This window comes from Acanthopagrus latus, chromosome 14, assembly GCF_904848185.1.
Source record: "Acanthopagrus latus isolate v.2019 chromosome 14, fAcaLat1.1, whole genome shotgun sequence".
In the NCBI taxonomy this organism is placed as follows: domain Eukaryota; kingdom Metazoa; phylum Chordata; class Actinopteri; order Spariformes; family Sparidae; genus Acanthopagrus; species Acanthopagrus latus.
The window spans coordinates 12,502,105-12,514,877 of record NC_051052.1 but is presented as its reverse complement, the minus strand read 5'-3'; the positions used below and the strand labels follow the sequence as shown (position 1 = coordinate 12,514,877).

Genomic DNA, 12,773 nt, shown 5'->3' with positions numbered 1-12,773 from the left:
GGCACTCGGCCCGGCCTCCCATTTCCATGGTATCTTTGGGTCCCTGTTACGGAGCCTGGGTTCCCCCTCGGTGAGAGAGCAGTAAACTCCCAACAGTGGAGCCTCAGTGCTGTTTTTTTTTTTTAACGAGAAGACATCTGACCTCAGTTAACTTAGCGGAAATACAGCAGAATGTTTTTGTTGGGCAAACAGGCACAAATAGATGCAACCCGGTGTGCACTGGCCGAGTCATGGGCAGGCACAAGACGGACAATTTTCGGACAATATTTGCCTGGTTTTCAGTCTGATGGTCCATTTCTCCAGCCCAGGTTCGGGCCGTTGGGGGGAACAGAAGGAGAAAGAGACATGCTGAAGGAGTGGAAAGTAAGAGAGAGAGAGAGAGAAGGAGGTGGGGGGTGTCGTGGGGGGGAGACTAAGATGGGGTGAATAAGCCGTTTGTTTGTCCCTCCGCTGTCCTCCCTGGCCTTGCCCTGGTGCTTGGTGCCTGACGTCCAGGGTCATTTTCTTTCAGAACCACCACTGCCAGCCTTGCATTAGCATTTTCGCCGCTGTGGGGGCAACACTCTTGGTGTGCAAGTGTGTGTGTGTGTGTGTTGTGCGTTCCCGGGTTGCTCGCTCGTTTGTCGGGGGTCTTATTATGCAGGGACTTGGGAAGACCGAGAGAGGGGAGACGGGCCGAGACATCGACCTGACATCGTTGAGGTCCACCATGCCAGCCGGCGGCCAGCTGCAGGTTAGTGCACCCGAAAAGAAACGCGTGGAACTGAAGGAGAGGGGACAGAAAAAGGACGTAAGACACACGGGGAGAGGATATGGACGCACTTCTCTGTCTGCTTAGCAACGGCCTCGTCTCCCTCTCGCCCTCTCCCTTTGACTCTTTCGTGTCCCCGTCCTCTGGCTCCTGGTCTATCTGCCACTCTGAATCGCTGCTCCTGTCTTAGCTTTGCCGCAGAGCTGTGGTATGTCCTGTCTGCGTGAGAGCTGAGGATCAGAGGGCTGCTGTGTGGCTCATCGGGTTCGTCCGAGTGTCTGAGACTAAGTTACGATCGCGGCGTCCATCAAATATCAATTAGGGCCCGGGTGCAAGGGCTAATAAAGTCCTGTAATGGGGCAGCGGGTCAACAGAGCAGGTACTCACTAATGCCAAGAAGGCAGAGTTGGTGACCTGAAATATTCTGGAGACACTTTTCACTGCGCTTTTTAGTTTGATTTTTAAAAGAATCACATTTGTAGATTTTTTTTTTTCCTTTGGTTAAGTTTTGTTCATCGTTCAAAGCAGTTTTCTTTCCTTAAATAATCCTTTGACTCATCATTCTCTACAGTTACACACACACACACACACACACACACACACACACACACACACACACACACACACACACACACTCTCCCTGGTGTCTGTTGCAATTCATCTTCCGTATCAATGTCAAGGCCAGCAGGACTTCTGCCCCTAAACCAGCAGGGCTATCAGTTACTGGTATATTTAGCCGCACAGTCTCCAGTGAACAAAGTGCTATTACTCAAAAAGAGCTGTGTGTGTGTGTGACTAAAAAAATGTCAGTTGGTATGTGTGTGTGTGTGTGGGTGTATGATGGAGACAGTGACAGATGTGGGGGGAGAAAAAAAGAGTTCAGACTGGGTTTATGTGAAGGTGTAAAGGTGCAGTATGTAGCTTTGGGGAAGAAACTTCAGTCAGAGGAGAAGAATGTAGTTGTTTTTTGTGCCTAAATTAAACTAAATGATCTGAATAATCTGATTAAACAAACTGACCTTAAAGGACAAACCAATTTCATACTGTTTTACTTTGTTTATGTGTGGCAGACCCTGCCACTTTGCTAGCATCAAACAGTGTTCCGGTGACCTTATTTTCCTCTGACAGCTTGTTTATTGGGTTACGGAAGAGATAAATACCTTGAGTTTGTATGATTCTGTCTTTAACATTGTAAATATTTAAATTTAGAGTTTGAAATTCTTCTCCAAAACTACCAAGCGCTGCTTTAAAGTCAGAGCTTTCAGACGCACTGAACATACAAGAATCGCTGTATTTAAAGTGTTGTGGGTGACATGAAACCTAAACCAAAAGATGTTTTCACTTTCAAATTCTGTTCATTCAGTATCGCTGTTGTTGGTCAAGAAGCACACACAATTTGGTCATTTCCTCTGGGAAAAAGTCTTCGTAAATAGTTCTCTATTTACTAGTTTGTACAGAGTGACATCCCTTTCAATCAAGTGTGTTCCATAGCACTGTTCTACCATTTCCCTTTCAACTGGTCTTTCAGCAGAGGAAGCTTTATATTTGATAACGACGGGACTACACTTTTCCAGAATCTAAAAGCATGTAATCTTAAACAGCTTTTGCGAATTCTGATATAAGGCTGATATTTATATATACAATCCCCCATCAGGAACGCTTCTCAGTAAATAAGAAAAACTCCTATCTAAGATTTCTCTCCCTGACAGCAGGGTGACACTTACGGCGGTTGCACCTTCTGGATTTATGTAACAGCGAAAAATAAGCTTGTTTGCCTGCTCGCTGGCCACCTCCAAATTTACCTCTCGTGAATGCTAGTTCTGTTCATTCATTCAGCTGAACTCCGGAAATATCACAAACACGCACACACACGAACACAGATACCTTCAGCCCTCGAGTTTCCTTCTCATGATTTGATGAGTCACGCTCACATATAAGTGAGAAATGTGCCAATATTATTAATAATGGATATGCAAATATATAAGCTAATATAAATATTTAAGGCGCGTCTGTAATGCTGGGGATTATTCTTGCAGAAAGTGACCTGGTTGTAGCGTTTAATGCTGGCAATAAACCATAGAACGGAGGTATAGCAGCTGAAGCAGAGGCCTGGTGTACATTTCAGCAGCAATTAGGGAGAATTAAAACGGCTAATATGGATTGTGAATTGCGACCACCATGACTCTTGGCAGAGCCGGAGGCCTTTGCTCCTTTTAATCACAGATAATCCGTGTAGCACCATTTGGCCACCGTCCGCCGCTACAGCTACTGATTATATCATGTGGCTCAGAATGTAAATGTTTACGTTCACGGTTGCCAAGTCCTCGCCACAACTATGCGCTTCAACCGCGGTTACTCAATCATATGTCGACAGATGTGAGGGGAGAAGTGTGCGATCCGCCGGAAGTGAGCGGATGTATGCGCACGTGTGTGGCAGCGTAAGTGCGAATGTGTGTTTAAGGAATTGCTCTCTCAGCACGAGACGCATCCTGTGTGCCCAGCTCCGGCTCGCACGAGGTTGGCGGTTTGTGATTGATGCCACGATCTCTTCGTCATGCGTCTCGTATGTCTTTGTCATGTCGCGCCAACGGCACTCAGGGGGCTAGGATGCGGTCAGGTGTTGTAAATTTTAAAGTCAGTGACGGTGTGAAAAGAGTTGCGAGACGGATCCTCTAGAGTACCAGCTATAGATTTAGACACGGCTCATTCATGCACCCGCGTGACGCAACCAACTAGAAAATACAGCCGCTAATTCTTTAAACTTCATCGCATGCGGGGTCAGGTACCTCCGAGATCTGAACCAGTGTGGTACCAGTAGCAGTATCTGGGATTCAATACCTTTTTTTTTTTTACTACTATATTCAGCACTGTAATAATGGGAATTTGATATCAGTTGTAAAAAGCACCCAGAGAAATTTTTTCCTTAGGTACTGAAATTTGGGTACAGTTCAGATTTATTTAAACTGAACTGGTATTCAGCGAACATGAATAAAACTTAGATAGATTGGATAGATTGTCAGCAATGGTGGTTGCTTAACAGCGATGGCAACTCCCATGATGCTGCGCGAGTTCTGCCATTTTTTATTTTTTTTTAAAGAGACTTCCAGTGGTAGAAATAACACACCGAGGGGTTCTGGGATTTTCGCATGATCAACGAGTCCTTCAGCAGATTTTAGTGATCAGATGAACTTGACCTGAACCTTGTGGACCTTCCCTTTAAATCCCATTTGGATATGAGCAGGTGCTACACAGTCTGTTGTGAGCTGGAATCTTTACATGCCAGTCACCTACAGTAGGACTTTTAAATATAATTTGCACCATATAGTCACCATAGCTTCAAACCAAGTCCAAAGGAAAGCATGTAATTAGCCGAAAGCAGATTTATGAGGTTTTGCGCGGAGTCTGTGTGAGCGCTATGATGAATCTATTTCCATGGTGTGAAGGCTTTACACCTCCGAGTCACCCTCTATGTATAGCGCGCAGCAGCAGGGCGTGGAGGGCTAACACAGAGCTAATAGGAATCACACAGCCTTCCTAAGCATGGCAGTCTTGTTTCGAAGGTGAGGAGGGTGGTTCCCCAAGCGGCTGATGCACCCTCCCGTTCCTTCCTGTGTACAGTCGTGAAATCTGGCCGGTTGATGGAGTAAATACTTTGAGAACAGGTATATTGGTGAGTCACTGACGGAGGAGCACGTCCTCTCGAGGGAACTCAACAGCGTGATCCTTCACCCAGAGCCAACTCCCTTCACACCCACTTTTTTATATTGTACAAATTTGTATTCCAATTGATCTCCTGAGGGCGTATTCAAACATTCAGCCGGAGCACAAAGAGAAATCGTCTTTGTGCAGTGGACGCATGCAAAGTCGGTGGAAAAGATTCGAAGCTAGCTTTGTTTGGATTACGTTAACTCGGTCCAGTGGACTACGGCCGCTCCATAACACGCCCAGCGGCTCAGTAAAGCAAACTGGAATTCCTGTCTGAGAAGCGAAACCAAAATGAAAGTTTAAAGCACGTCAGCCCTTCAAGTGTGACACCTATTGAACGTGAACAAGCCTCAACCGGCCTTTGAGCGGCTGTGACAGAATGCAGGAGGGCAGGGTCACTGCGGGGCCGGTCGCGCACGTCAGTCATGCACACAACAATACAGACCATATTAATAACAACGGGCCTACGTGCCTCAAAACAATAGCAACAACGTATTTAAACCGCAGTCTCGGGTGCTGTCTGTCCTGCGTTGGAATAGTTTCTCTCGTGTCGACTGGTGCTGCGTGTCCCTCCCTGACCACCGTCCCTCTCATCTCCTTCCCACTTTTCTCACCTCCCAGAATACATTGCTGCTACCTCTCTTTGACATTACGTGTGTGTGTGTGCATGTGTGTGCGTGTGTGTGTAACCCCGTCTTGGCCCCCACACGGCAAATGTCACATTCTGAGTGTGGGTGTGAAGTACGAGAAAGTGTGTGAGTGTGGGTGTGTGCGCCTGTGTGTGTGCGTGTGTGATTCCAGGAAACTTTCATCAGAGACCCGACCGAGCCTCGTCTTCTAATGACGGCCGTTGTGTAATAGGTGTGTAAGCGTGTCATTTGAGGTTGGCTCTGTGCGTCCAAACTATGGTAAATGTGTCTCATGTATGTGTACGCTATGACAGAAATGGAATACAGGTGAAGCGTATGTTCCATTACATGTGCTGGAAGTTAGTTAGCTACCTGGCGTCACAACGGTCCTTAATCGGTATAATACAGTACAGTTTGTGGGAACGTCATGACTCTGGGACTAAAACTTTCCCTTTTCCTTGCTGTAATAATTCTTTTTAAAGATGTAGATATTTTACTCATCCATGCAAATTTAAATGTAGTAGGTTAATTTGTATCAACATTTTAAGACCCTGTAGGTGACACCAGCTGGGAACGTGGTCTTGCTGTACCGCATCACAAAATTGACAAGGCGGGGGCCGTCAGTTGCCAGTGTGTCCTCAAAGCACACCGGAGTTCAGAGCTCTTCTCTTAGGATTAGCTCATGCTCGCTTTTCACTGTTACACACCTGGAAAGGCCATTGCTAAAGGGCATCTCAGTGGTGGGAATGAGGAAGAGGCGAGTGCTGCCCTTTCATTCCCCCAGCCCAGATTTATCCTGCTGCTCCGGGAATCTAACCCCTGACCTTTCTGCTCGCAAGCCCGCCTCATATCCTGTTGCGCCGAGTGTGAACGGCACCTGTGTGAGGCAACATCCACGCTTACACGGATAGATGTTGAAAACACGGCACGGGCGTCTGAAGTCGCATCAGAATTCAGTGGCTCGGTTTCATGAAAAATGCTTAAATTTGGTATTTTTTAAAATGGCTTTTGGCCGACATTAAAAAAAGAGAGATACTACTGCCACCATCTGAGAATAGTGGTGGTTGAATGAATCGGTCGACACCCCAATAACATATTTTGATCCCTGGCCTATTGCTCAAACCATTGCTGGTATCATTCCAGCAGTCATCTCTTAACAGAAACATATCTGACTGTCAGCACCTGTATTATGTAATCGGTTTTAGTGACATAGTAGCTTCTTAAAGTCACTGCCAAGCAGAAATATTTTACACATGTTTCTGAGTAGTATCCATCTGTGTTCAAACTCTATTTTTGTCTTTGTTTCAAGTGTATTTACTCTTACTACCTATCTACTTTTATAGAGATAGACACAAGACACAAGTTGGTGTGTCTTTGTGTCATTTTATTTCATTTCCAAGGTGGATATGCACTATTTACTTTCTTTTCTCTGCTTTGTTTTTGTTCTCTCTCCAGTTTGGTCTCTTCCTCTCTCTTCCCCATACATTCCTGTTTGTCTTCTTCTTCTCTTTTTATTTTTTTTTATTACCCCCTCTTCATTTCTGTCCATTCCTGCCTTTCCTCTTCTTCCCCCCGTCCAGGGAGGGGAGTGTGTGTTTTCTTTTCATTTTGGTCGGGGGAAATGACAGCTCACTCGGTTTGAATCCCAAACAGCCTTACGGGAAAAGAGCTCAATTCGCTGCTGTTTTGTGCGTGTGTGCGCAGAAACACGCAAAGATTTTTAGTCGGTTTAAAGAGTGGAGCGTGTGTGAAAAGCCGGGATGAGTGGTACCAGACGAAACTTTGGATCCCACCGTATACAAACAATTAGGTTAACACACACACACACATACCAGTCTTCATGTCTCCTGCTCTCTCTGTATAACAAACCCACAATTATTGTGTCACAGAGTGACGCACAGCAGAAATAAGACACAAGTGTTCTCATCATGAACATGCAAGTCTGCTCATTCCCTTCCATTTGAGTGGTATTTGTGGAGTCCAACGTGTACTTGGAAGTTATGTTTCAACCAATGAAAGACTCACTCTGGACTTGCCGTGGCATAAATTTAATAAAGAAGTAATTTGTCAAACTGAATATGATCTTCTTTGAGATGGAATATTTCAGTAAACTGCTGCAACTTTGAATTCAAGTGTGATAAAGTGACTGTAGACCAAAACAAGTTAAATAGTTATATTAGAAGGAAAAGTGTAATAAGGACACAGCACAGGCTAACAGGTGGCCCAACAAGGTACACATGCTAACATGCTAAAGGCTAACAACATGCTAACAGACCTACAAGTGGTCCAACAAAGCACACAGGCTAACATGCTAACAAGCAAATCTGGTGGGGTTAACATGAAAACACAGTAAATTGCTATAATGTAACTGTAAATGAATTGCAAATATGTTTAGTATAATAACTACAGTTTATGTTTATTAAAGTATCCTCATGTGATTTTACACAAAATGCTGTATTTTCACTTTGATTCAAATCAGCATTACTGTAACATAACAACAGCACACTCCTGTGGATTTGCTGCAGTTGTCAGCGAGTAGTTTATTGTAAAATCACTGTAATATTTTGTACAGTGTACACACGCAAAACAATCACAAGACGCAGCGTAAGGCGAAGAGTGTTGTGTCACACTTTTGTTCCTCCTCCACTTGTTCCAGCCGTTTCTGCCAAGAAAGAAACAGGAAACCCCCTCTCAAGCGCCGAGGCTCCCCCGCTGGGACGATATTACTCACAACACATAACTCAGTCACACAAGTGCGGAGACACACATAAATCACAAATACACACTAGAATCATGAATCCCAGTTCATGTTTTCACAGACTTTCCACTTTAAATACACACCCTCCTCGTAAAACAAAAAACAAAAAAAACATGTAGCCGTTTAACAGTTTTTCTCAGAATTCATAAAAATGGATTTAATTTCAGAGTCGCTTATCAACTGCACATGTAACTGCCGCGGTTTTGAGGTTCCACTCACTTCATTTAAATCTCACAGAGGTCCTAGTGTGCTGTGTGCTGTGCTTGGATCCCAGCCAAACACAGCCGCGCACATGTGGAAAGACATTCACATAGAAATAGACATAAACATGGACAACGTCGTAAACATATACAATGCTTTAGAGGCTTTGTGTTGTGGGGGTATAATGCATCAAGTCTGTGCATTTAGTATTCATCATTTGATTCTCTGAAAGCAAGTAAAAGTAAAAGAAAAATGTCGAACTGTTCCTTTAATAGAGGCTTCAAACGGGGAAGGGAAGGGAAGAGAGGGAGGTAAGTTGGCAAGTAGAAATAAAGCAAAAAAAAGGATCATCTGGCTACAAACTAACACACACGCACAGAATCTGACCTCTTGTGTTTGTTGATTAAATGTGTTGCTATGCAGTGGGCAGCATGCCAGCGTGGTGTGTGTGTGTGTGTGTGTGTGTGTGTTTATAGCAATGGGAGAGGTAGATACAGACCTCACTCTATCTGTGTTTTCCTTTCTTCCAGCGTGAGTGTTAGGTCATCGGATAACACAAAGTGTGTGTGTGTGTGTGTGTGTTTGGCGTACGATCCCAGTGTTTATGTTTCTGGTCAGTCCTATGTGGGTTTAGGGGGCATGTGTATGTATTAACCGTCAGGCTGACATATGTACATATATGTGTGTGAGCATGTGCAGGGTCTGAGTGCGTGGGCCAACGCCAGAACCACAATGAGATTAAAGCCTTTATATGTGGTCTTCATCAGTTTATTTAGGTCATTGATTTATTTCCATATGTAAATAAAACTTTAAAGCTGCTGGAATCAACATGGATCAAAGGTAAATCCAGTTGCTAGCATGGATGTTGGAATTGCACAAAAAGTTGCAAAACCAACAAACCATGGTTATGTTTCAACTTATTTTATATTGTGCATAGTTAGGTCTAGTTAGGTAAAGGCAAAGAAACCCACTTGATTTGGGTTAGGAAAAATCACGTGAAGTCTGAAAAATACCCAGTTTGGTCACCACAAAGACAGCTCAAAAATGTCCCACTGTCCTTGTATTGGTTGAAAAATGGTCTTGAAGTAGTCTTGAACAGCGATCTCTCGCTTGTCGTACAAATGCCATGTCAGAAACGTACAATTCTGAAATGTTATCCTGGTGACCTGGCCGTTTATATAAATGGGTCGCTCATGATAACCAACGTGACAAACCCCTGTTGGACGTTTCGTGTCTTTCAGCAGATTGTTTTGACTTCCCTGTTTTGAATGCTCTCATCAGTGTTGTGTCCAGATGCAACATGGCGCTGACAGACACGGCTGGTGAGCAGCAGGTGAACACAGTGGAGCATTTAGCTGCTAAAGTGCCAGATGTTTCCCTGAGGAGGAGGTGGAGACCAAAAACAGAGCAAAAAGTAGAGTGAGCAACCACAGTTAGCCATTAAGCACAGTTACTTTACTCCAGAAAGGCTTTTTTTGTTACAAAAATCCATAACATATCACAAAATGCCTAAAAAAGTTAATTAAGATCTCAGTTGTATTCAAATGAAAACTAACCTTGTAAAACCACGGATCAAGCTTTGTGTGTGAACATGCAACCATTCGAGTTAATGAGACAGACTGACGTAGCCGGTGAGCTCATTTGTGATTTTTAAATACGTTTCCAGAGAATGGCTGGCACATGGCAGGAGTGATGGGGGGGAGAACGAGTGTGGGAGGCGGGTGAGGTTCTGTCTTACCTCATCCAGGCGCCGATGCTGATGTCGCCCGGTGCCTGCTGCACACATGGGACTATTGTTGATTTCGACACAATGAGATCACAGCGAGGAGCGAGACAAAGGCTGTCTGTAATTGACGGTCCTCTCCGAGAGAACCACGAAGGCATCGACCAAGTCTAAAGAGAACACACTCTCTATTTTTAGTTGATGTGAAAATAATTGCATATTAAATCTGAGATTTTGCAGATATTCTCCCATAACTTGGAAAAATGTGCGAGGAGAAAGGTCAGCTTTGGATGTGGTGTCTTTGGAGAGAAATTTGGACAGAACTTTTTTTAACAAATTGTCGGCTATTAGCAACTTCATTTTATACTCAGCAAAACTTCATGATGCAACCAATTGTTTTTTTTTTTTTTTTTTTTGCGGTTTTCTATTTTCACAAGCTCCAGTCTCACATGTTGTGTTTTGAAACTTCCCCATGACCGGACACATAAAAAGGTTTCACAGCATTTTTTTCTCAGCATTCTGTATACATAAGCCCGCTCTGTACAAACACACGCATCATGTTTAAGAGTCTCCGAGGACCTAAATAAATACCCCGACTGAGGGTTAGTCACCTTCACTGATCCATTGTGTTTATGTTTGTGCCTCGTGCTCGTGTAACTGTGTTATTGGGGACAGAGTGTGTGTGTTGCTCGTTCAGGAATATCCGTCTGCCCTTTGACCTCTACAGTGGAAAACAAACAGCATTAACTCCTCCTAGAAGAGTAGCCGCTCACTAACACACATACAAAGTCACTGACCGCTATTTGAAATCAAAATAAAACAGATTAGATAGTATAGAAAAGAAGAAGAAAATATTTTTTTCCCTTTCATATAATTATCAATGACTCAATGAAAACAAATTAGGTAAAACAGTTACATCTTCTTGAACAAAATGTCATGTATTGGTCGGTCCGCCGCCCACTTTTCCTTTCCAGACTGATTTATCTCTACGACTACGGGATGTACTCCCATGATATTCTGTGCAGATATTTATGGCCCCCAGAGGACGAATCTCTCTGACTTCGGTGAACGTCTGACCTTTCCTCTATAGCCCCCGGCAGGTTTACATTTGTGGTCGATTGTAAAATATCCTGACAACCGTTGTATGGATTGCCATGAATTTTGCTACAGATGTTTCAAGGACGCTGTCGAATGAATATGTGATAGTTGGTACAGACATTCATGGTCCCCAGAGGATGAACTGTAAAAATTGTAACAACTGATGTGCAATCTTGCACCTCTGTCAGGTGCACACGCTAGACTAAGAAGCAGAAATCAAACATGGAGCTGAATGTTGAGAGATTTGTCTTTGTGGAAAACTTCCATCATGGCGATTAAACACTTGTGGTTAACTGAATGAAATGATTGCCGGTTGAGGTAGTTTTCATCAGAGAGCTCTTAGATCCATGTTGATCATCAGCACATTGCCAAACTCTTGGTAACCAGGGAGCTAGACTGTGATTTTTCCTGTTTTCTTCTGTTTCTTTGGCGATAACAGTCATAAATCTGTAGGGGATTTTCTACGCTGTGATAACAGTGTGTTGAACATCAGCTATATAAATATTACTTCTGGTGTTACCACATCGGCCTTACAAATCATCATGACTGTTAGCACCATAACAAATAAACTTCCCTGTATGTTTACGGAGGCCAGTCAATTGCAGTACTTACGCAGTAACTAGTGTCGCATTTTATGCATGTAAAATGGGTTGATACACTTAAAACACTTTGACCTCATGAATTCATAGGAAATAACAGTGTGTGCATGTATGTTTATTGTCAGATTAAAACAAACACAAATTAGGAGATTAAAAGTAAAGTTATGATATAAAAAGTCATAATTCATCATAATAATGAGATAAAATGTAAAATGTGTCGGTACACGCTTTGTTGTCATAAAGTCATAGCAAGTAACAGCATGTGTGTGTGTGTGAGACCATGTTTGCTGAGACTTATGGACAGTTGAATCGTCAGGACGTACGTGTGTGTGTGTGTGTGTGTCTCATAGACAGTCTCTCATAGACAGACACACAGTCTCACACTTCACCGCCTCCAGGTATGTTCCTATATGTTCCTTTCACACACAGTATCTGCCTGCATCTTGTCATGCATGACTTACCCATGTCAGGCACACTGTATCAGCGGACTCATTGACAAGATGACATAAAACATGCCATCGCAGTGGCTGTTTGTTCCGACATGATCAAAGGCGCCCGCAGCCTCTTTCCCGCTGCTTTGCCTCATTGACATGCTATGCGAGCTTATAGACATAACAGCAAAGTCGAGCACAGGTTCAGGTGTATGTATGCACAGAGGTAAAGCCGCTGCGACCTTGCTGCGTGGCTGGCCATTTCTGACAGGTTAAGCAGGCATCCAGGCGCAGGTGACTGTTGTGCAAAGAGGTGTGCGCTACGCTCGTAAAGCACTTGGCCACAGTAGATTTCCACCTGTCACATCTCGTGTAAATAGAATGTTGGCAGGGACGGAGGTGAAAACTGCCAGCCAAGCTTTCTGCCAACGGGTTTTTTTTTTTAACGATGGTCTCTAGAGTGCTACTTGAAATATCTGCTCGCTGATAAATGCTATGCCATGTAGGCAAATAAGATGGCTGGAATAGCAGGTTGGGCGAGGGGATGCATGAGAGATTGACAGAGGGATAAGAGAAGTGAAGGGGAGGTCCAAGGGTTAATATTAGAGGACGGACGAGGTGTGGTCTTTGTTCCTGAGACGGAGTTGTGTTGAACTGATCTCCACACTAACTTTTTACCTAGTTATCCATTATGTGAAGCAATTACTAAAATCTGAATCAGGACTTTAGCAACAATGGATGTCCATTTCTTGCCATTTAAAGGAAAAAATCAAATTAAAAGTCATATGATGAATGAAAAAGTAGAAATTATAATGAAACTGGTAGATGTAAAGCAAAAAAAAACAAAAAAACAACAACAAACATAAAGTCAAAACTGT

The 12,773-nt window shown here is 43.6% G+C and overlaps 1 protein-coding gene across 6 annotated transcripts in view; it reads left to right on the top strand.

Moving 5' to 3' along the window:
* Nucleotides 1–475: 475 nt before the first annotated feature.
* Nucleotides 476–12,773, top strand: part of LOC119032130 (ninjurin-2-like) — a 30,186-nt gene continuing 17,888 nt past the window's right edge. For all 6 annotated transcript variants that reach the window (XM_037120946.1, XM_037120947.1, XM_037120945.1 and 3 more), the window contains exon 1: nt 476–733. In XM_037120946.1, the coding sequence (XP_036976841.1) occupies nt 638–733 (96 nt within the window). In that variant the 5' untranslated portion in view covers nt 476–637. The remainder of the gene's footprint in view (nt 734–12,773) is intronic.